The sequence below is a fragment of the Argopecten irradians genome, chromosome 7, assembly GCF_041381155.1.
Source record: "Argopecten irradians isolate NY chromosome 7, Ai_NY, whole genome shotgun sequence".
Taxonomy (NCBI): Eukaryota; Metazoa; Mollusca; class Bivalvia; order Pectinida; family Pectinidae; genus Argopecten; species Argopecten irradians.
In genome coordinates this window covers 2966769-2990738 of record NC_091140.1, presented here as the reverse complement: position 1 = coordinate 2990738, position 23970 = coordinate 2966769, and the positions used below count along the sequence as shown (strand labels likewise).

Genomic DNA, 23970 nt, shown 5'->3' with positions numbered 1-23970 from the left:
CTTGTGACGTATTATTCGTTTTTATTTTGTTTTGCTTGTGGTACAATGATTATAAAGTTGACGGGACGGAAGCGACATGTACACTACTACCACAGTTGGTCATGGTAAAAAAACCATCGGTCTAATTTCAACCACGAATAATTCGAAGTCTCGATGTTTCGAAGTTTTTCTGACGGTCCCTTAAACTTCGATACATCGAGGTTTGACTGTAATTTGATACCGGTAATTTAGAATGTAGACTTCGGTGCCTTTACAGACTGAATGCTGTATTATTGTCATACTAGGAATAAGCTCACTGAATTATCTTCAAACCTTTTTGAATACTACACGTTGTGATATGTTCCATTTGGACCTTTTTTTATTTATATCTTTCTCTGTAGCTTTCCTAGAATATAGTTTTCCTGTGTAGGCTTTTAAGATAAACCAATTGTAATAATATTTGGAATTAGCTGCTGAATTCATTGATCTATCGTGTAACTTTCTTTGCAGGCACTGATTTTTGTCAATGTGCATGAGATGGGCATTGCTTTTACGAACATTATTTATTCTGATATTGTCATAGGGAAGCATTACAAAAGTTAAAGAAAATTCTTGAACTTGAGATTCCCTGGTTATAAACAGTATGAAAGTACCAGTTAGACTTATTTGGACGTCTCTTTAAGCCTCCTGACAATGCTTCAAATTGTGTCTTTTGAAGCCAAGATACAGAATGTTCTGTTGCAGATGTTTTACTGTACAGTAATTTGTTATACGTGCTTGTTTATAGATTAGATATAAGTTGATGGTCGTTTGATTTTACGAGCCATGTAGAACCCATGTCATCTTGATAATTTTTTCATCGATCAAAGGTCTTCCTGTAGCGCAGTGTGGTCACCGATCTCGCGATATTTGATATCATAATTAAAAATCCGTAGACGTTCTACCATATGTGTAATAATGTGACAAAGACCAATCAAGAAGGAATACACCAGATTACAATAGGTCACCCTTTATTGTATTGTATTAAACTGGGTGATTTTAAGGAAAGGTAAATATCCTAAATTTATTGTTTATTAGACTTGTGATATAATCTGAATATGTTTTATGTGGGTTTTTATTGTATATTTTACCGGAAAAGGGGGTATTGTTATACAAAGTATATAATGTCTTTATTTGTTCAGTATGTTGGTAATAAAATATTATTTTCTAATACAACGTGTTCTGTTTTGTCATTAGTAATTGTTTAGCGACCATATGGAATTTACACTATCATAGCACCCCCCTCATTTAAACGTTCAAAATTAATACAATTAACATATTTTAAAGGTTTTGTGTTCTGTTCAGAAAATTTGGCAGCTTGTAACCATAAGTAATTTATTTAACATGTTCTTAAATTGTTGTAAACTGACATAGCGTAAGTGTATTGAAGAGCTGGTTTTAATTGAACCCGAATGTCATCACAGCTTCTGTTTTATTTCTACAATATACTGGCGTTACCTACTCACTGGTAAGACATTAAGAACATGGGCAATAGTTCCATTCTTTCCATTGATAGAAAAAAGCACACCATTTTTTTGTTTTGTTATCGGAAAATTACTTGAGCAATAGTTCCATTTTTTCTATTGATAAAATAACTTGAGCAATAGTTCGATTCTTTCTATTAATGAAATAATACACCATTTTTTTTATCGAAAAATAACTTCGGCAATAGTTCCATTCTTTCTATTGATAAAACAACACACCATTTTTATGTAATAGGAGAATAATAATTATTATAATAATTATCATTATGATAATTATCGTTGGTAACCAACACGTAGATTTTACACAAAGAACACATCAGGACCGGCGTAACGCTAAGTCTCAGTGCAGATCATGAAGCATCAGTCCATCTAGGTACATCTGGAAACACCACTGATGTACACCACAAGGATACCTTATAACGTACTGTACGTACATAAAGCATTTTAGTGTGGATTAAAAAACACACACAACCATGGACGATGAGTTCAATCTAAATACATCTTGACTTAACAAAAGTCCTGTATCAAAATACTGCATCATTCGACACCAAATAAAACGCCAGTCTTCAAATGTGTTTGTAGATTTTGTCCATTAGACATATCTGTTTTTATTTGATTTTTGAAATACAATTCTCTACGCGATCAGATGAATTAGCAATTAAGGATTAACTTGAATGGATTTTTAATGCTATGGAGATGTAACACAAAAATCTGAGTGTACTATAAATAGACCGCGAAGCGGTTTATGATGAGAGTACACTCAGATTTTTGTGTTATATCTCACTAACATATAAAATCTGTTCAAATTAATCCTTATAATTTAAATTACTAAAGATAATCTTTTCAATACTCAAAATTAATTTTGGGACTCTTTTGTCTATGATATCATTACGCCGTCATCTCAGCCAATCAGAAGCAATGTCACAAACGGCGACGCCATTTTTTCCTTTATGGGCTGATAAAGTAAATTTTTAAGCGAATGAAAATTCTCGTAACAAGCAAAATTGAACTATTTGATAATATCTTCACCAAAATTAGCAAGCGGGTAAAAAATGAAGTTCTTAAGAATCTTATAAAATTTTGTAACATTTGTATAACCAGAAATTATTTAGTCTCGATTTGAAAATTGTCGTTAAACTGTGAATAGCCTGTCTTTTGAATAACTGGGCCTTGTTTGTTTTATCTAACAGATACCGAACCTGTGGGCCTGTCTATCTGTTTTCTCGATTATCATGAACCTGTTCTATCTACTTGTACGATATTATATCGGCTATCCGGCTAACCGGAGGTAGTATTGAATTCTATATGAAGCTGTGACAACACACTCAAGGTTTCGTCTCGCCCTTTATAAAGCGACACAAACATTTGTTTATAAGACTTGTCATGGCCTTTTGTATTGAATTTTAAAGACAAGAAGGGGACTTCTCCATCTTTTTCTGGGTTGACATTTTCCATTTTTAGCCCACCATCATCAGATGGTAGGCTATTCAATCGCTTTTGTCCGTGGTCCGTCCTTCGTCCGTCCGTCCGTCCTTCCGTCCCTTAACAATTCTTGTCATCGCTATTTCTCAGAAAGCGCTCATAGGATCATTCTCAAATTTCATACGTATGTTCTCATAGGACCATAGTTACGCATAATTGCATTTTGGGACCAAGCGGTCAACAAGATAGCCGCTGGGCAGTCATCTTGGATTTTGGTAGTTTAAGATTGTTATCGTTGTTTCTCAGAAAGTACTGAAGGGATCTTTTTCAAATTTTATCTGTAGGTTCCCCTAGAGCCCTTTTTGTGCATGTTGCATTTTTGAACCGATTGGTAAACAAGATGGCTGCCAGGCAACCATCTTGGATTTTGATAGTTAAAGTTTGTTACCTCTATTTCTCAGAAAGTACTGAAGAGATATTTCTCAAATTTCATACGCAGGTTCCCCTAGGGCCCTGGTTGTGCATATTGTATTTTGAGACCAAGCGGTCAACAAGATGGCCGACCACCCGTCATCTTGGATTTTGAAAGTTAAAGGCCCACTACCTTTCCGGAGGAAAACATAAAGGTTTCTTAAAAACATTAATAACATCAGAAAATATATACCAATGGCCTAAGATGAGGTTACAACACCAAACATATGCAAGATTTCCTGCGTAATGTTTGATAACAGTGGAGAGTTATTTCGCTGTTTTGCCGTCTGGCGCAGTGATAGTCAACTACCGCGCGGTATTTAGGACGACGGCGGGAAACATAAGACGACCCGCGTTATGAAAATTAACATTTTATTTATTTTAATCAAATTGTTCAGAATGTGATGACACGTGTAGTATTAACGGTAAGTTAATAACTTTAGCGACTATACAAAAATATCGATCTCGTTTTACTTTCCCATTTTAGAAACTAAAAGCTGTTTCGGAAAGGTAGTGGGCCTTTAAAGGCTCACTTCCTTTTCGAAGCAAAATATAAAAGTTTCTTTAAAAAAACCCATCAACAACTACAGAAAATATATATCGATGGACTGAGATGAGGTTACAACACCAAACATATGCAAAATTTCCTGCGTAATATATGAAAACAGTGGAGAGTCATTTCGCTGTTTTGTCACAGTGATGATCAACTACCGCGCGGTATTTAGGACGACGGCGGTAAGACCCGCGTTATGATAATTAACATTTTATTCATTTTTATAAAATTGTTCAGAATGTGATGACACGTGTAGTATTAACGGTAAGTTAATAACTTTAGCGACTATACAAAAATATCGATCTCGTTTTACTTTCCCATTTTAGAAACTAAAAGCTGTTTCGGAAAGGTAGTGGGCCTTTAAAGGCTCACTTCCTTTCCGGAGCAAAATATAAAAGTTTCTTTAAAAAAAACCATCAACAACTACAGAAAATATATATCGATGGACTGAGATGAGGTTACAACACCAAACATATGCAAAATTTCCTGCGTAATATATGAAAACAGTGGAGAGTCATTTCGCTGTTTTGTCACAGTGATGCTCAACTACCGCGCGGTATTTAGGACGACGGCGGGAAGACCCGCGTTAGGATAATTAACATTTTATTCATTTTTATAAAATTGTTCAGAATGTGATTATAAATAAATTATAAACAGTAAGTTAATAACTTTTGTGACTCTACAAAATAATCGATCTCGTTTTACATTCATTTTAAAAATCAAAAGCCGTTTTGGAAAGGTAGTTTGAAAAGCAGAGAAAAGATCCCTCTGTCATTTTTCAGAAATATATCATTCTTTGGTGGGCGCCAGAGGGATTTCTTGTATATTCATATATGGGCAATGAATACTAGATTTAATTGCATACAAGAATAATTTAAATACCCCTACTCCTAATTTTAAGGATTATCAAGCAAAGAATTAGTTCATGAGCAAGATAAGTGACGAAAGTATTAAAAATATCAGTGTCACTCATGACATGAAACAGGAAGAAAGAAAGTTATTAAAGGAAAAAGTCACGGTGGCAAAATCGCGCAGTGAAAAGTCGGGGGAATGGAAATACGTAGTTCGCGGCCCACCGTGGGATATGCGGACAATAAAGATGAAGAAAGTGCGGAAAGATTAGACTCGCACACACAAATATACACAATCATCTAAACATTCTTTTTACAAATGCAGATACTTTGACTCAACATAAATTACATGAGTTAAGGAAATTGATAATTCGAGAAAACCCAGATATAATAGCTATTAATTTCTGAAGTTAAACCAAAGAATTGTAAAAGAGAAATTGAACTTTCTGAATATAATATAGAGGGATATGGAATGCTATCACTAAATGTGACAAATAAATCAACCGGAAGAGGAATGGTCATATAAATAAAAATAGTCTTATATATTCCCAGATCACCAGCATTGAATTTGATGAACATATTTTGTGTGAAGTGGATATCAACGCCAAGGATAAAGTACTAGTTGGTTCCTTGTACAGAAGTCCAAATGCGACTGAAGAAAATTTCAAAAACATGTGTGCATTACTGTTAAAAACAACAGTAATGAAGTACAGCTGCAAAACACTATTTGGAGATTTGAACTTACCAGGAATTGATTGGTCAGTCTGTAATACTAAGTGTGGTGAAGCTTCAAAACAATTCATATTTGTTGAAACCGTACGCGACTGTTACATGTATCAGCATATACGGCAGCCCACCCGTGGACGTGGAACGGATAACCTTAACGTTATAGATTTGATTTTAACCGATAAGGAAGATTGTATAGAACTAATTCAACTCGATCCTCCTTTAGGGAAAAGTGATCACTCAGTCATCGGAATACGTTGTCAGCGTTGAAATGGAAAATAATACAAAAACGCGATATGTATATGAAAAGGCAAATTTTCAAGAACTATCTCGAAAACTTAACATAGACTGGCAAAATAGTTTTTTGCATTGTAAAGATGATGTGGAACAGCTGTGGTCAAAATTTAAAGAGACACTTGAAAACTCAATCAGGGATACAGTTCCATTACAACAAATAAAACCATCGCGCAAATTAAGTAACCACAAAAGTTGTCTAGATAAAAAGACATTGTCTAAAATAAAAAAGAAGGCCAGCTTATGGAACAGATGTATGTCCACTCGGGATCAAGAAGTCTACGCAGAATATTGTAAAGTAAGGAATCAAGTCAGGTCACTCACAAGGAAGGCGGTAAAATTACGTGAGAAACAAATAGCACAACAAGTAAAGGACAATCCTAAAAAGTTCCGGAGATACGAGAAAATCAATCTAAGACAACAACTAAATCCAATATTTCAAATCTGTACAAAAATACAGATGATGGTATGAAGCCGGTATCTTCAGATCGAGCAGGGTTGCATGATATGACGACATTCATTATTATCATTTCTAAATGTAGGTAACTTTAAATCGAAAAAATACCATGTTTAGAACGCTTTAAAATCATCAAAATACATCGTAAAACTCATCTCAGCCATTCCAAATCGTTTCAATCTTTTCCGTGGGAGACCCATGGACCACTCAAACACCAATGCAATATATATACACAGTGGCGTAGGAAGATGAAACGTCATGGGGGGGGGGGGGGGGCAAAGGTCCTCAATATTTTGTCAATATTTTGTAAAAACCCCCCCCCCAACACCTACAGGAGGAGATTAATTCAACTCCCAACCATATAATACATGCTTAATGTACATTTTTCATATATCACTAAATTTAATCCTTGTACACATTTATAGACAGTGGGGTCGGTAAAAGGAAATTAACGAATACGCAAATTGGCCAAATTAGCGTGTGAGCGTCGAAGGCGCGAGATTTCGGTGTTTTATAAGGGTCTGAGGGTGCTGGTGACCCCCGGGATGAGTTTTATGTATTTTGATGATTTTGTGATCGCCCGAAAGCGCGAGATTTTGGTGTTAGGGGGGTTAGGGGGTCTCCCCCGGGAAAAAAATTGTGATTTAGAATTGCTTAGATGAGTTTTACGATGCATTTGATGAATTTGCGAGCGCCCAATTTAAAGGCGCGAGAATTTGGTGTTAGGGGGGTCCGGGGGTCTCCCCCTGGAAAAAATTGCGATTTAGAATGGCTGAGATAAGTTTTACGATAAAGTTTAATGAATATAAAGCGTTCTTAACATGGTAATTTTTCGATTTAAAGCTACCTGCATTTAGAAATGATAATTGTGTCGTCATAACATTATGCAACCCTACTCGATCTGAATATACCGGCTTCACACCATCGGCACATTGTTGTGTAACATAAAAAAAAGAATTAATTGTCTCGCTAAGACATAAACAAATTGATCTTTTAAGAGACATTTTTTAAAATAGTACATAGAATCCCTTGATCGGCATTTTTAGTTTAGTTTGTGTGTATTGAATTTTTACTATTTAAGTGCAGGAGGACCCTTTTTTCTTTCAAATAAGTATTTTTAGAAAATTTCAGTCGGCGAAAAGGGGGGGGGGGGAGACATGTTTGCCCCCCCCCCGTCCGGGGGAACGGGGGGGTTTTGCCCCCCCCCCCCCCCGCTTCCTACGCCCCTGATATATCTCACGCCGCTCACTTCGTCTAAATGGGGTAAGAAGTATAAAATCACCTGTGAATGAACAAAATCTCGCGCCTTCGGTGCTCCCAAATTCACCAAAATGCATCGTAAAACAAATCTCCTTCAGCCATTCTAAATCGTAATATTTTGTCCGGGGGGATGCATTGTGGTCCCCACAATTTCAATGTGAATTCTGGATTAATTTTAATAACTCGGGGAAAAAATGCCCGCCATCCGTTTTGTTGATTATATTGCTTCTACATTCGGAATACATCTAGGCTGTTTTCCAAGTTCGTAGGGTAACTCGCCGAGGATTGCCGAGAAGTCGATAACGGCAATAAAACAGGAAACTCTGAATGTAAACAACCACTTGTAGTGTACACAATGCTGTCTGCAGATCGGGACAATTTTCTTGAAAAATACGTGGATAGAAAGATTGATTTCGATAAACGGAGTTGCAGTGAATGTTTTCATCACTACGATTTAGACAGGTAAGAAGTATGTGGATGTAAATTGCTGATATGCCAGAGCTTTATTTGGGATCCGGCTTGAAATTTATGTGACAGTGTTCTGCAGTTCAACCTCATAATGATGGACTGGGTCCGTAAACTAAATGGGTAAACATTTGACTTCTTGTTTGTCAATGGAAAATTTGGGAACGAAAGAACAATAATTCAACATTGAAGATAATATGATTTAATCGTCTTACACATGGACAATCGGCATTGACAACAACAACCACCTGGTTTCTGAATGATGGAATATTTTGGAGGTTAATTATTTTTGACGAATTTGTTAAACTAAATGTATTTATAATACGCATATCGTATTATAATGGATTTATTTGTTTAAAAAAGAACTTGGGTATATTCACATTTTGTCCATATGCTAAAGTTGCTCTCTAGATCTGCTGACAAACAATCTATTTCTCTATCAAAAATATAGGAGCAGACAAATTGTATTTTTCTTCAGTTACAAAAATTTCTTACTTTACAATGTTACCACAATTGAAAAGTTTGAGATTCTCATTTTATTTCAAGATGAAAATAGTAAAAATAATTAATTGCGTCCTGAAAAAAAATCCATGGCACTATATTGGTCCAATATGGAATGGAATGCTGAGTTCACCTGCACCAAAAGCAAAATAAATTATGTTGTTATTTTTTGTGTCAATTAGCTATAACTTAGACATATAACTGTTACCTATTTCTATTCACGATTATACACCAACTATCATTCAAATGATGTGTATCGTTTATGCTCTGTCGGTGCCAAATGGTGGAGCATCATGCATGTTTTCTAATGTCTTTTTTTTCCTACTCAAAACATCTTGTTTGAAATGAAAAATCTAGTATCTATAAGAAAAAGTTAAGAACAGTTATATTGTTATTATTTTTCTGTAAGACGTATTAAACTGTTTGCATAATTGTTACACGGATATTAAAAGTTCATCGAAATCATTCAAAACTGTAAATCTGTAAACATGGTGAATATTATATACCGATCGGCTAGAGAGAACTCCTATAGATCTTTAGCTCAATCGGTTGAATGTCAGACTATAGTAACCCAGAGTTTGAATCCTTACAGAGGCAGTGATTAATTATGTAGCTAGAGGTCCCGAGTTTGAATTCTGGCAGAGGCATTAACAGAGATATTGTTTACATCAAATTATGTGCTCTGTTAAATCATTCCTCATTTAAACTGTAGTTATGAATTTAAGACTTTAATTATTTTTTAAATGTAAATTCTTATTGAATTGTAATGCCATTAATATGTATCCTAGGGCTAGACATGAATTTTAGAAGTCAAGAGCCTGATTTAATATCTGGAAATCAATTAAGGAGTCATTTTTTGCTATATAAATAGAATAAACTCTTTTAAGTTGCTTATATATTGATTTGTATTTTATATTCTTTATATGTTATATATATTATATTTTCATTTAACAAATTGTTTCATTTCAAAATGATGGAGGACAATTGACCCAATTTTGTATGTTTCTATAAGTGTGCAGCACTTTGCTAATACTAGAATTATTTTAGATAAATTGTATTTCAAGTAATTATATATAAGCTGAGTTTAAATATGGGTGATATTTTGCCAGGAGTAATTATAAGATAAAAAATATGTTGCCAGGTGGCTTCTACCCGGTATACTAATTTTTTTCATATCTTTTCAACTGGTGAAGGGCCGCGAATGGTTAAGATGTCTCAACATATTACCACAAGCCCTCCACCTCTGGGTTGCAAATCCCATGTGGGGCATTTGCTAGGTACTGACCGCTGTTCGATGGTTTTTCTTGGGTACTTCATTTTTTCTCCACCAACAAACCTGACACATCCTTACATGACCCTGGCTGTTAAACTGATCAAAAAACTCCAACTGGTGAAAAATAGGCTACCATTGGGTAAAAAATCAGGTCTATATTTTGCGTAGTTTAATACATGAGTATTTGAGTAATCTGCCAGGGACATTTTTGCGATAGTCATATAGGGTTTGTACCTGCTGAGCTTTGGCTCTGGAACACAACTGGTGTATATGTATACATGTACATACATTGGCATGATGTCCAGGATAAACATGCTATATAAAAATGTTTTTAATGTGCTGTAATCTTGTTAAAGCTCTAAATACCCAACAAAAAGATTTAAGTTCAGTGAGACAAATACCCGGTATATATATTGTCAAACTTCAGACTTTGTATGCATACTCTTGTGTAAATCCAACCTAAAACATAATGAACATGGGGAGTAATTGACGTATATATATATGTGTACATTGTACCATGATCTCTGTCCTATAACATAAGAAGCTAAAGGTCATAAAAAAGATCACGATCATGAATCAAGACATTTACATACTGGCTGGTATAACTGGCAAATCAAATCCTAAACAGTACACATCAACAAAGGTTAAGTCTGTCCTAAATCACCAAATATGGTTAATTAGGCTTCATAAACAGTACACATCAACAAAGGTTAAGTCTGTCCAAAATCACCAAATATGGTTAATTAGGCTTCATAAACAGTACACATCAACAAAGGTTAAGTCTGTCCTAAATCACCAAATATGGTTAATTAGGCTTCATAAACAGTACACATCAACAAAGGTTAATCTGTCCTAAATCACCAAATATGGTTAATTATAGGCTTCATAAACAGTACACATCAACAAAGGTTAAGTCCGTCCTAAATCACTAATTTCTAGTAAATATGGTTAATTAGGCTTCATAAACAATACACATCAACAAAGGTTAAGTCTGTCCTAAATCACCAAATATGGTTAATTAGGCTTCATAAACAGTACACATCAACAAAGGTTAAGTCTGTCCTAAATCACCAAATATGGTTAATTAGGCTTCATAAACAGTACACATCAACAAAGGTTAAGTCTGTCCTAAATCACCAAATATTGTTAATTAGGCTACATAAACAGTACACATCAACAAAGGTTAAGTCTGTCCTAAATCAACAAATATAGTTAATTAGGCTTCATAAACAGTACACATCAACAAAGGTTAAGTCTGTCCTAAATCACCAAATATGGTTCATTAGGCTACATAAACAGTACACATCAACAAAGGTTAAGTCCGTCCTAAATCACCAAATATGGTTAATTAGGCTTCATAAACAGTACACATCAACAAAGGTTAAGTCCGTCCTAAATCAACAAATATGGTTAATTAGGCTTCATAAACAGTACACATCAACAAAGGTTAAGTCTGTCCTAAATCACCAAATATGGTTAATTAGGCTTCATAAACAGTACACATCAACAAAGGTTAAGTCTGTCCTAAATCACCAAATATGGTTAATTAGGCTTCATAAACAGAGCACATCAACGAAGGTTAAGTCTGTCCTAAATCATCAAATATGGTTAATTAGGCTTCATAATTATAATTGTAATTATCAGTCATTTGTTTTCCGATTACATGTATAAGACTTACGTTTGACAGAGCAGGTGAAATTATCAGTCTTTTGTTTCCTGATTACATGTATATATAAGACTTATGTTTGACAGGGCAGGTGTAATTATCAGTCTTTTGTTTCCTGATTACATGTATAAGACTTACGTTTGATAGGGCAGGTGTAATTAGTCTTTTGTTTTCGGATTACATGTATAAGACTTACTTTTGACAGGGCAGGTGTAATTACAGTCTTTTGTTTCCTGATTACATGTATAAGACTTACGTTTTACAGGGCAGGTGTAATTATCAGTCATTTGTTTTCCGATTACATGTATAATACTTACGTTTGACAGAGCAGGTGAAATTATCAGTCTTTTGTTTCCTGATTACATGTACATATAAGACTTATGTTTGACAGGGCAGGTGTAATTATCAGTCTTTTGTTTTCTGATTACATGTATAAGACTTACGTTTTACAGGGCAGGTGTAATTATCAGTCATTTGTTTTCCGATTACATGTATAATACTTACGTTTGACAGAGCAGGTGAAATTATCAGTCTTTTGTTTTCCAATTACATGTATAAGACTTACGTTTGACAGAGCAGGTGAAATTATCAGTCTTTTGTTTCCTGATTACATGTACATATAAGACTTATGTTTGACAGGGCAGGTGTAATTATCAGTCTTTTGTTCCAATTACATGTATAAGACTTACGTTTGACAGGGCAGGTGTAATTATCAGTCTTTTGTTTCCTGATTACATGTATAAGACTTACGTTTGATAGGGCAGGTGTAATTAGTCTTTTGTTTTCTGATTACATGTATAAGACTTACATTTGACAGGGCAGGTGTAATTACAGTCTTTTGTTTCCTGATTACATGTATAAGACTTACGTTTGACAGGGCAGGTGTGATTACAGTCTTTTGTTGTCTGATTATATCTATAAGACTTACGTTTGACAGGGTAGGTGTAATAACAGTCTTTTGTTTTCTGATTACATGTATAAGACTTACGTTTGACAGAGCAGGTATAATTATCAGTCTGTTCTTTTCTGATTACATGTATAATCTCGTGTACAGATTGCGTAGATATTCGAGTTCCAGTGGCATTTATGAAGTCATTTCGTAGTGACGTAGCGTTACTTAACCTCTGACGACGAGCTTCAGAAGGAAACTATCGAACGCATGGACTGACCTGCTCGTTCCCCGGATCTAAATCCGATAGAGCACGTGTAGAACATACTACAGTAATCCATTTCTTCCCGCGTTTACCATCAAAGGTCACTGCAAAAACATGGAACAGCCCTGCAAGAGGAATGGGCATCCATCCAGCAAAACCGGAAACGGGAATTAATTGCAAGCATGCGTCGGCGATGTCGAAGTCTTATTGAAGCTAGGAGACGTCACACAATATACTGAAATGAAAATTACACGAAAAAAATTTTTTAACACGAATTTCATTTTCGCTCTCATTGCTGTGTTTTTGTGATTTTTGGGGGTAGCTCTGTTTTGCAAGTAATATATCGAGCACACGTGAAAATTCCATAGTTTTTCTGTTGGAGCCTGTGTTTAATCATGTTAAAGACATCATTTAATCATTTTTATGAATATTGTACAATTACATGAATTTGATTTACTGAAAAATAAAGTGATCCATAGCAAATTTTGAGTAGTATATATATATACTCGCACCTAAATAAATAGGAGTGATTTGACGACTTTCCCATAAATTGGAAGTATTATTTAACTGTTTGGAATTGATTGGAGTAAAGTAAAGTGATTGCCTTCAGAATCTTTTTAAACTTTGAGGTGCACAGAAAATCTTCCCTCCTTTCAAAGGTAAGCAATTTCAGGAACCATGTATAAACATGATTGTATGTACTATAATACACTACCTATACAACAGAATGGGCCATTTATAAATAGTTAGCCATTGGAATGTCTAACAGTTCTAGTCATAATATCTATAGATTCCTTTCATCAAGCAGGCCTGCCTTCGATATAAAAATATGCAGCAGTAACATATATATAGCCAGCAGATAGATCACTGATATAAAATATCCAGCGTTAGATCACCGGAGATATGATAATATAAAAGCACACCTGATAGATACTGATATAAAATAGCCAGCTGAAGATTCACTGATAATATCATACCACTGATATAAAAATATCAGCAGGTAACATATATAATAGCCAGCTGATAGATCACTGATATATAATAGCCAGCTGATAGATCACTGATATATAATAGCCAGCTGATAGATCACTGATATATAATAGCCAGCTGATAGATCACTGATATATAATAGCCAGCTGATAGATCACTGATATATAATAGCCAGCTGATAGATCACTGATATATAATACCAGCTGATAGATCACTGATATATAATAGCCAGCTGATAGATCACTGATATATAATAGCCAGCTGATAGATCACTGATATATAATAGCCAGCTGATAGATCACTGATATATAATAGCCAGCTGATAGATCACTGATTATATAATAGCCAGCTGATAGATCACTGATATATAATAGCCAGCTGATAGATCACTGATATATAATAGCCAGCTGATAGATCACTGATATATAATAGCCAGCTGATAGATCACTGATATATAATAGCCAGCTGATAGATTACTGACCTGCTGCACCTCTTGGTAGGTGTAAATCAGATTATGTATGTTTGTGAATGACACAAGGTCATGTGATTATAGCAAGTAAATGCTTGAATATTATTGAGTTGTGATATTTGGCCCATATTTTTGTTTATTACATAATTTGTTTACACCAATCTATATATGAAGAAATATAATATTTTCAACTATTACACCGACTGTTCAATAAAACCTTGTTATATTGCACGGTTCGAAGTTATATTGCACGCTTCCATGGAAACGTTATATTGCACGGTTCGAGATGTTATATTGCATGGCTTTAGGAACACCTCGCTGTTGGTGTCTAGTTTTGTAGAAAACTTCCGAGGAATTGTGAGTAACAGTGAGTTACGTTATTATGACGTCACAAAGGTTCACGCTCAATTTCGCGCTGGATTTATAGATCTTGAATCAAGCACGTCATGTAGACGTTTACTGTACCAAGTAAAGGACGGTCACGATGATGTATTAGATCAAAAGGCTGCAAGCAGGTCTAATAATGTGAAAACAGACAATAAGACATCCAAACCGGAGTTACAACGTGACGTACGTGGGCTATACGTCAATCTTCAATAGGATATTAAGTTTTTTTCCGTACGGTACGGGTGTCGGTGATTCAACTGAAAAACTGGTGATTATGTAATAAAACAAATATTCCATGGTTACTGTGCTCTAGTTCATAATATTTACCCCCGGTGATGGTAATCAACCACCTCGGTGTGCATGTAACATATGGTAATCAACAAATGTTATATTGCACTCGGCCTTTGGCCTCGTGCAATATAACATTTATTGATTACCATCACCTCGGGTTAAATATTATGAACTAGAGGACAGTAACCCATGAAATATTTGTATAATAGCACCTTCACAGTAGCATTAGATTGCAATGGGATTATGACCCAGTGAAATGATTTAGTGTTGTTGAGGTTGTTCAATTTAATGGTAATTGACCTTGATATATTTGAAGGTCTCAAGGGTTTCTACAGGTATTCGCAACATGCTTTTTAATAAGGTATTTTAGACTTTATTGACCATCTGGAAGATCTGTTTATGGTTGTATATTACAGTGTACTACTTTCAAATCTCAGATAGTTTTTCAAGTTTTTTATTAGGTCACCTGAGACGAAGTCTCAAGTGACCTATTCTAATCGCCTTTTGTCCGTCGTCGTGCGTCGTCCGTCGTGCGTCGTGCGTCGTATGTCCCGTAAACAATTTACATTTTCGACTTCTACTCCAAAACTGCTGAAGCAATTTCAATGAAATTTTGCACAAACCTTCTAAGGCATAAGGCCAATCAAAATTGTGAATTATATGGTCCCCACCCCCCAGGGGGCTGTGGGAGGGGCCAAAAGGGGTAAAATTGAGTAAAATTTCAAAAATCTTCTTAATACTCACAGATGTGGTAGAATCAAATACTCTTCATAGATAGAAAGGTCTTAAGGTCCTTTACAAAATTGTGAATTATATGACCCTGGGGTCTCTAGTTTCCCCTGGGGAGGGGGTAAAGTTTACTATAGTTTATATAGGGAAAACACATTTATGAGCATTTTTTGCTCAATTTTCATTGGAAGCGAGTCAAACTTAGTTAGAATTATTAGCCTGAGATAGCATTTTAATATCATATCCACATTGGTTCTGGCTGACCCCCTGGGGGCAGAGGGGCGGGGCTAAAAAAGGGTCAAATAGGCTAAAACTTCAAAAATCTTCTTCTGAAATTCTGGAAATGGTAGAAACAAATACTTTTCATAAATAGAAAGGTCTTAAGGTCTTTTACAAAAATTGTGAATTATATGACCCTGGGGTCTCCTGTTTCCCCTTGGGGAGGGGCTCCATATGATAGATCACTGATATATAATAGCCAGCTGATAGATCACTGATATATAATAGCCAGCTGATAGATCACTGATATATAATAGCCAGCTGATAGATCACTGATATATAATAGCCAGCTGATAGATCACTGATATATAATAGCCAGCTGATAGATCACTGATATATAATAGCCAGCTGATAGATCACTGATATATAATAGCCAGCTGATAGATCACTGATATATAATAGCCACTGATAGATCACTGATATATAATAGCCAGCTGATAGATCACTGATATATAATAGCCAGCTGATAGATCACTGATATATAATAGCCAGCTGATAGATCACTGATATATAATAGCCAGCTGATAGATCACTGATATATAATAGCCAGCTGATAGATCACTGATATATAATAGCCAGCTGATAGATCACTGATATATAATAGCCAGCTGATAGATCACTGATATATAATAGCCAGCTGATAGATTACTGACCTGCTGCACCTCTTGGTAGGTGTAAATCAGATTATGTATGGTTGTGAATGACACAAGGTCATGTGATTATAGCAAGTAAATGCTTGAATATTATTGAGTTGTGATATTTGGCCCATATTTTTGTTTATTACATAATTTGTTTACACCAATCTATATATGAAGAAATATAATATTTTCAACTATTACACCGACTGTTCAATAAAACCTTGTTATATTGCACGGTTCGAAGTTATATTGCACGCTTCCATGGAAACGTTATATTGCACGGTTCGAGATGTTATATTGCATGGCTTTAGGAACACCTCGCTGTTGGTGTCTAGTTTTGTAGAAAACTTCCGAGGAATTGTGAGTAACAGTGAGTTACGTTATTATGACGTCACAAAGGTTCACGCTCAATTTCGCGCTGGATTTATAGATCTTGAATCAAGCACGTCATGTAGACGTTTACTGTACCAAGTAAAGGACGGTCACGATGAATGTATTAGATCAAAAGGCTGCAAGCAGGTCTAATAATGTGAAAACAGACAATAAGACATCCAAACCGGAGTTACAACGTGACGTACGTGGGCTATACGTCAATCTTCAATAGGATATTAAGTTTTTTTCCGTACGGTACGGTGTCGGTGATTCAACTGAAAAACTGGTGATTATGTAATAAAACAAATATTCCATGGTTACTGTGCTCTAGTTCATAATATTTACCCCTCGGTGATGGTAATCAACAAATGTTATATTGCACTCGGCCTTTGGCCTCGTGCAATATAAACATTTATTGATTACCATCACCTCGGGTTAAATATTATGAACTAGAGGACAGTAACCCATGAAATATTTGTATAATAGCACCTTCACAGTAGCATTAGATTGCAATGGGATTATGACCCAGTGAAATGATTTAGTGTTGTTGAGGTTGTTCAATTTAATGGTAATTGACCTTGATATATTTGAAGGTCTCAAGGGTTTCTACAGGTATTCGCAACATGCTTTTTAATAAGGTATTTTAGACTTTATTGACCATCTGGAAGATCTGTTTATGGTTGTATATTACAGTGTACTACTTTCAAATCTCAGATAGTTTTTTCAAGTTTTTTATTAGGTCACCTGAGACGAAGTCTCAAGTGACCTATTCTAATCGCCTTTTGTCCGTCGTCGTGCGTCGTCCGTCGTGCGTGCGTGCGTCGTATGTCCGTAAACAATTTACATTTTCGACTTCTACTCCAAAACTGCTGAAGCAATTTCAATGAAATTTTGCACAAACCTTCTAAGGCATAAGGCCAATCAAAATTGTGAATTATATGGTCCCCACCCCCCAGGGGGCTGTGGGAGGGGCCAAAAGGGGTAAAATTGAGTAAAATTTCAAAAATCTTCTTAATACTCACAGATGTGGTAGAATCAAATACTCTTCATAGATAGAAAGGTCTTAAGGTCCTTTACAAAAATTGTGAATTATATGACCCTGGGGTCTCTAGTTTCCCCTGGGGAGGGGGTAAAGTTTACTATAGTTTATATAGGGAAAACACATTTATGAGCATTTTTTGCTCAATTTTCATTGGAAGCGAGTCAAACTTAGTTAGAATTATTAGCCTGAGATAGCATTTTAATATCATATCCACATTGGTTCTGGCTGACCCCCTGGGGCAGAGGGGCGGGGCTAAAAAAGGGTCAAATAGGCTAAAACTTCAAAAATCTTCTTCTGAAATTCTGGAAATGGTAGAAACAAATACTTTTCATAAATAGAAAGGTCTTAAGGTCTTTTACAAAAATTGTGAATTATATGACCCTGGGGTCTCCTGTTTCCCCTTGGGGAGGGGCTCAAGTTTACTATAGTTTATATAGGGAAAACACATTTATGAGCATTTTTTGCTCAATTTTCATTGGAAGTGAGTCAGACTTGGTTAGAATTATTAGCCTGAGATAGCATTTTAATATCATATCCACATTGGTCCTGGCCGACCCCCTGGGGGCAGGGGGGGGGGGGGGGCTAAAAAGGGTCAAATAGGCTAAAACTTCAAAAATCTTCTAAAATTCTGGATATAGCAGAATCAAATAATTATAGATGGAAAGGTCTTCAGGTGTTTTATAAAAAACTGTGAATTATATGATCTTGGGGTCTCACGTTACCCCCTGGGGAGGGGTCAAGTTTACTTTAGTTTATATAGGAAAAACATATTTGTGAACAAACATTATTTGCCCAATTTTCGTAGGAAATTAGTCAAACTTGATTAGAATTATTAGCCAAAGATATAGCATTTTAACATCCATATCCGTCCTCGATGACCCCCTGGGGGACCAGAGGGGCAGGACCAAACAGGGTCAAATTGATTAAAATTTCAAAAATTACCTCTAATTTCACAGGTTTGATGGAAGCAAATACTCTTCATAGTCTAAAAAGGTCAAATTTATAAATCACTGACCAACTTCAAGGCCCAGCATATAGTGTTTATATGTCTTTAATTTGTTTCATTATTTGTTTCATTATATATTCTAACTCAGGTGACCGTTAAGGCCAATGGGCCTCTTGTTTTCCAAATGCAATACAGCATATAGGTTTAACCAATACATAAATACATAATACAATGATCATTGTTATGTTTCAAGATGGCGGAGGATAATTCTGATATACTTCATACCAAATTAAACAAATTGATTAATACATGAGTATGATATATATACTACTGCTGATTAATGATAATTTTCCTTTTTTCTGTTGCCTGGATCAAATATTTCCCCAACAGATTTAAGCTCTTTACATTTTTAGATGAAAATAACATAATTAATTTATATACACTTGGGTGTTTGTGGTAATAAGTTTTTATAAACTTTTTACGTAACTCAGAATAAGCAGGAACATAGTAATACAAAATACATTTCATCTTCTACATCATTTTTGTCACAAACAGTACAAAGTCTATCGCCTCTGGGAACGGCGTTATAACGGCCAGCTTCAATTTGCAGAGAGTGGGCTTGCATGCGATATTTACTCAATATTTGTTTAGTTTTAGAATTCAAAGGCTTCTTTAAATAAAATTGAATTTCAAAGTTATCAACAAGATGTTTATAAATTTCACATTTAGGAGACACGTCAAATGCGCAACGCAGTTTCTGAATAAATATATCATGCAAGCGCTGTGAATACAATTCCAAAAAGAGTTTTTCATTATCTACATTCTGAGCAATCCAAATATTGTTGAAACCACATCTGATAGAAGTTAACGTTGTGGACAAGGATATTTGTGTCATTTTTCACTCTTAGATTTGAATAGACTATATATTCCACAAAGATACACTTCTACATGTTATGTGATTTGTATAGATATACATATTGGTTAGATTTAATACTAAATATATACACTCACAAAACTAAGACCAAATCAATAATACAGACAACAAAAATTGATAAAAACCTGTAACAAGGGTACGTATAAAAAGTGGATTTGTACAGCCACCTTATGTAATGGCTGTTTCCTTGTTTGCCAGTAAAACCTCCTGTTACAGCCAGGAGTATACAGTGTGCCTGCTTCTCTAAGTAAATGTTTGTTATAGTATCAGATTATTTAGTTAGAGTAATATTGGCTTCCACATGCTGCTGAATATACATGGAATAATAATGATAAAACATTTGTGGTATCGATCCCACTTTAATTTACATTATTGATTTCTAAATCTAGCCTACAGGACTGACACAGTTCTGGACAAGGTACTGTCTACAATTTTAATGGGTAACCAACGTCTTTACATTTTTGACTTCTCTCTGGTTGAACAAACTTTTATGGAATAAGACAAAGAACCTTTCAATGCCTTCATAAATTATAGCTTAAGGAGAGAATTTGGCCAAATCTGGTTAAATTGGCCAAAGTTTCTGAACTCTGCTTTTAAACTCCTGAAATCTTACATGGCTCTTTCAAGTGGACAGGGAAGACTAAGCATAGCATTCTTATATGTATTGTCAAACACAAGATAGGTTTGCCAGATGTTTGACAGCTAATTATAAAATATCGTATCGATAGTGTTGAGACTCTCCTGTCTCACTCCAGAGGGGGTGAATGATTCTTTTTAACTTTTTCATTTTGACCTCATGATCATTGCATTGTTGTCATGACATCATGCCATTCTGTGACTTTAATTTTTTTTCGCTGCTAGTGCTTTGGACTAATTAACCCCAAAATTTTACTAGTTGCACTATTTAATCACTAGTCCAAATTAAATATACAGCCGTTCTGCTTCAGCACTTCTGTTCAGTTTACGATTTTTGAGCCAAATAACAGTCTGGATGAATTCGTGAATGCAATTCGCACAAGATGATGCATATATACCGGTATACTAAATATAGCATTTACCGATTTTAATCGGATGGGAAGACACTAGTTCAATGGGACTGGTTCATTACAATTGGCACAAAATCAATTGTGATTTTGGTCGTAAAATTACTAGTCGTGGGCATTGGACTATATAGTGCTTAAAGTTAGAGCTGTCATGCTACTGTTATCATGATGTCATACAAATGTAGAGCATGTGCTCTTGTTTAGCTTGTCTTTAACCTGGGTTAAATCGAAAAAAAAAATATACACCAGTGAAATATCACCTCCACTCACCCCCACTTTTTTGTACATGTGAAAACATTCTTTGTAAACGACATTATATGCTTGACATACAATTCTTCTTTCAGTCTATGCAAAAATAACTTCAAATTTTTAACCAATAGAAATGAAGGTTTCATTTGAAATTATGTAAGCATTGAACATCTTTCAGTTAGCATTCATAGCCAAGAGGAATGCCAACTGGACAGAGGCAAATTCCATGAAGCGCACTAGCGCTTCATGTTGAATTTGCCTCTGTTCAGTTGGCATTCATATTGGCTATGAAAGCCAAATGAATGACGTCATAATAAGCACTTGAAGTTCATAGTCTATATGACTGCCAATTATCCAACTGCGCTTGGTAAGGTTACATAGTGGGACTGCAGTGAAAAAGTAAATATATAGCTATGAACCTATCATTCTGACTTTCAGTTCAATTTTTCCTTATAAATTCTTTATGTTTTGATTTTAGGGATGGTGTGCTAAGCCAGACAGAGTTTGAGGGTCTACTTTCAGACCTTTTCTGTGATGGAGGACAGTCATATCCCATCAGCTCACAGGTCCTGTCCCAGTTCATGGAACTACTGGACATAGACAAGGTATGTGGGTCACCCGGCATTTGCTGCAGGTCATTGGTCTGAGGTCAAGGACATCAACTTAAGTTAAAGAGATATATAAAATCATGTAGACTGAAAGTAAATTTAGTAATTTATGAGTCTATGAATATAGGCCTGATAGGTGTAAAATACTTGAATTTATATCAATCAAAATGAACTTTCTAAATTTAGTGTGTAAGGTATATTGGTGGTCTATCTGATTCCTGACACAAGGGGAGGTGAGCTGTCATATGCTGATTACCTGGACACAAGGGACACAAGGAGGTGAGCTGTTCAGGGTATGCTTCAGTGAGATATAGTACTATAAAATGGACAAGGGTTCCACTATCAATGACACAAGGGGAGGTAAGCTGTTCAGGGTATGCTTCAGTGAGATATAGTACTATAAAATGGACAAGGGTTCCACTATCACTGACACAAGGGGAGGTGAGCTGTTCAGTAGGCTTCAGTGAGATATAGTACTATAAAATGGACAAGGGTTCCACTATCACTGACACAAGGGGAGGTAAGCTGTTCACAGTAGGCTTCAGTGAGATATAGAACTATAAAATGGACAAGGGTTCCACTATCACTGACACAAGGGGAGGTAAGCTGTTCACAGTAGGCTTCAGTGAGATATAGTACTATAAAATGGACAAGGGTTCCACTATCACTGACACAACGGGGAGGTGAGCTGTTCAGGGTATGCTTCAGTGAGATATAGTACTATAAAATGGACAAGGGTTCCACTATCACTGATACAAGGGGAGGTGAGCTGTTTACAGTATGCTTCAGTGAGATATAGTACTATAAAATGGACAAGGGTTCCACTATCACTGACACAAGGGGAGGTGAGCTGTTCAGGGTATGCTTCAGTGAGATATAGTACTATAAAATGGACAAGGGTTCCACTATCACTGACACAAGGGGAGGTGAGCTGTTCAGGGTATGCTTCAGTGAGATATAGCACTATAAAATGGACAAGGGTTCCACTATCACTGACACAAGGGGAGGTGAGCTGTTCAGGGTATGCTTCAGTGAGATATAGTACTATAAAATGGACAAGGGTTCCACTATCACTGACACAAGGGGAGGTGAGCTGTTCAGGGTATGCTTCAGTGAGATATAGCACTATAAAATGGACAAGGGTTCCACTATCACTGACACAAGGGGAGGTGAGCTGTTCACAGTAGGCTTCAGTGAGATATAGCACTATAAAATGGACAAGGGTTCCACTATCACTGACACAAGGGGAGGTGAGCTGTTCACAGTAGGCTTCAGTGAGATATAGCACTATAAAATGGACAAGGGTTCCACTATCACTGACACAAGGGGAGGTGAGCTGTTCACAGTAGGCTTCAGTGAGATATAGCACTATAAAATGGACAAGGGTTCCACTATCACTGACACAAGGGGAGGTGAGCTGTTCAGGGTATGCTTCAGTGAGATATAGCACTATAAAATGGACAAGGGTTCCACTATCACTGATACAAGGGGAGGTGAGCTGTTCACAGTATGCTTCAGTGAGATATAGCACTATAAAATGGACAAGGGTTCCACTATCACTGACACAAGGGGAGGTGAGCTGTTCAGGGTATGCTTCAGTGAGATATAGCACTATAAAATGGACAAGGGTTCCACTATCACTGACACAAGGGGAGGTGAGCTGTTCAGGGTATGCTTCAGTGAGATATAGCACTATAAAATGGACAAGGGTTCCACTATCACTGACACAAGGGGAGGTGAGCTGTTCACAGTAGGCTTCAGTGAGATATAGCACTATAAAATGGACAAGGGTTCCACTATCACTGACACAAGGGGAGGTGAGCTGTTCAGGTATGCTTCAGTGAGATATAGCACTATAAAATGGACAAGGGTTCCACTATCACTGACACAAGGGGAGGTGAGCTGTTCAGGTATGCTTCAGTGAGATATAGCACTATAAAATGGACAAGGGTTCCACTATCACTGACACAAGGGGAGGTGAGCTGTTCAGGGTATGCTTCAGTGAGATATAGCACTATAAAATGGACAAGGGTTCCACTATCACTGACACAAGGGGAGGTGAGCTGTTCACAGTAGGCTTCAGTGAGATATAGCACTATAAAATGGACAAGGGTTCCACTATCACTGACACAAGGGGAGGTGAGCTGTTCACAGTATGCTTCAGTGAGATATAGCACTATAAAATGGACAAGGGTTCCACTATCACTGACACAAGGGGAGGTGAGCTGTTCACAGTATGCTTCAGTGAGATATAGCACTATAAAATGGACAAAGGTTCCACTATCACTGACACAAGGGGAGGTGAGCTGTTCAGGGTATGCTTCAGTGAGATATAGTACTATAAAATGGACAAAGGTTCCACTATCACTGACACAAGGGGAGGTGAGCTGTTCAGGGT

General features: G+C 36.1%; 1 protein-coding gene across 1 annotated transcript in view; it reads left to right on the top strand.

Moving 5' to 3' along the window:
• The first annotated feature begins 7825 nt into the window (after positions 1-7825).
• Positions 7826-23970, top strand: part of LOC138327225 (nicotinamidase-like) — a 38363-nt gene continuing 22218 nt past the window's right edge. Inside the window, exons 1-2 of the mRNA XM_069273205.1 lie at positions 7826-7998; positions 21443-21569. Coding sequence (XP_069129306.1) covers positions 7892-7998; positions 21443-21569 — 234 coding nt within the window. The 5' untranslated portion in view covers positions 7826-7891. The remainder of the gene's footprint in view (positions 7999-21442; positions 21570-23970) is intronic.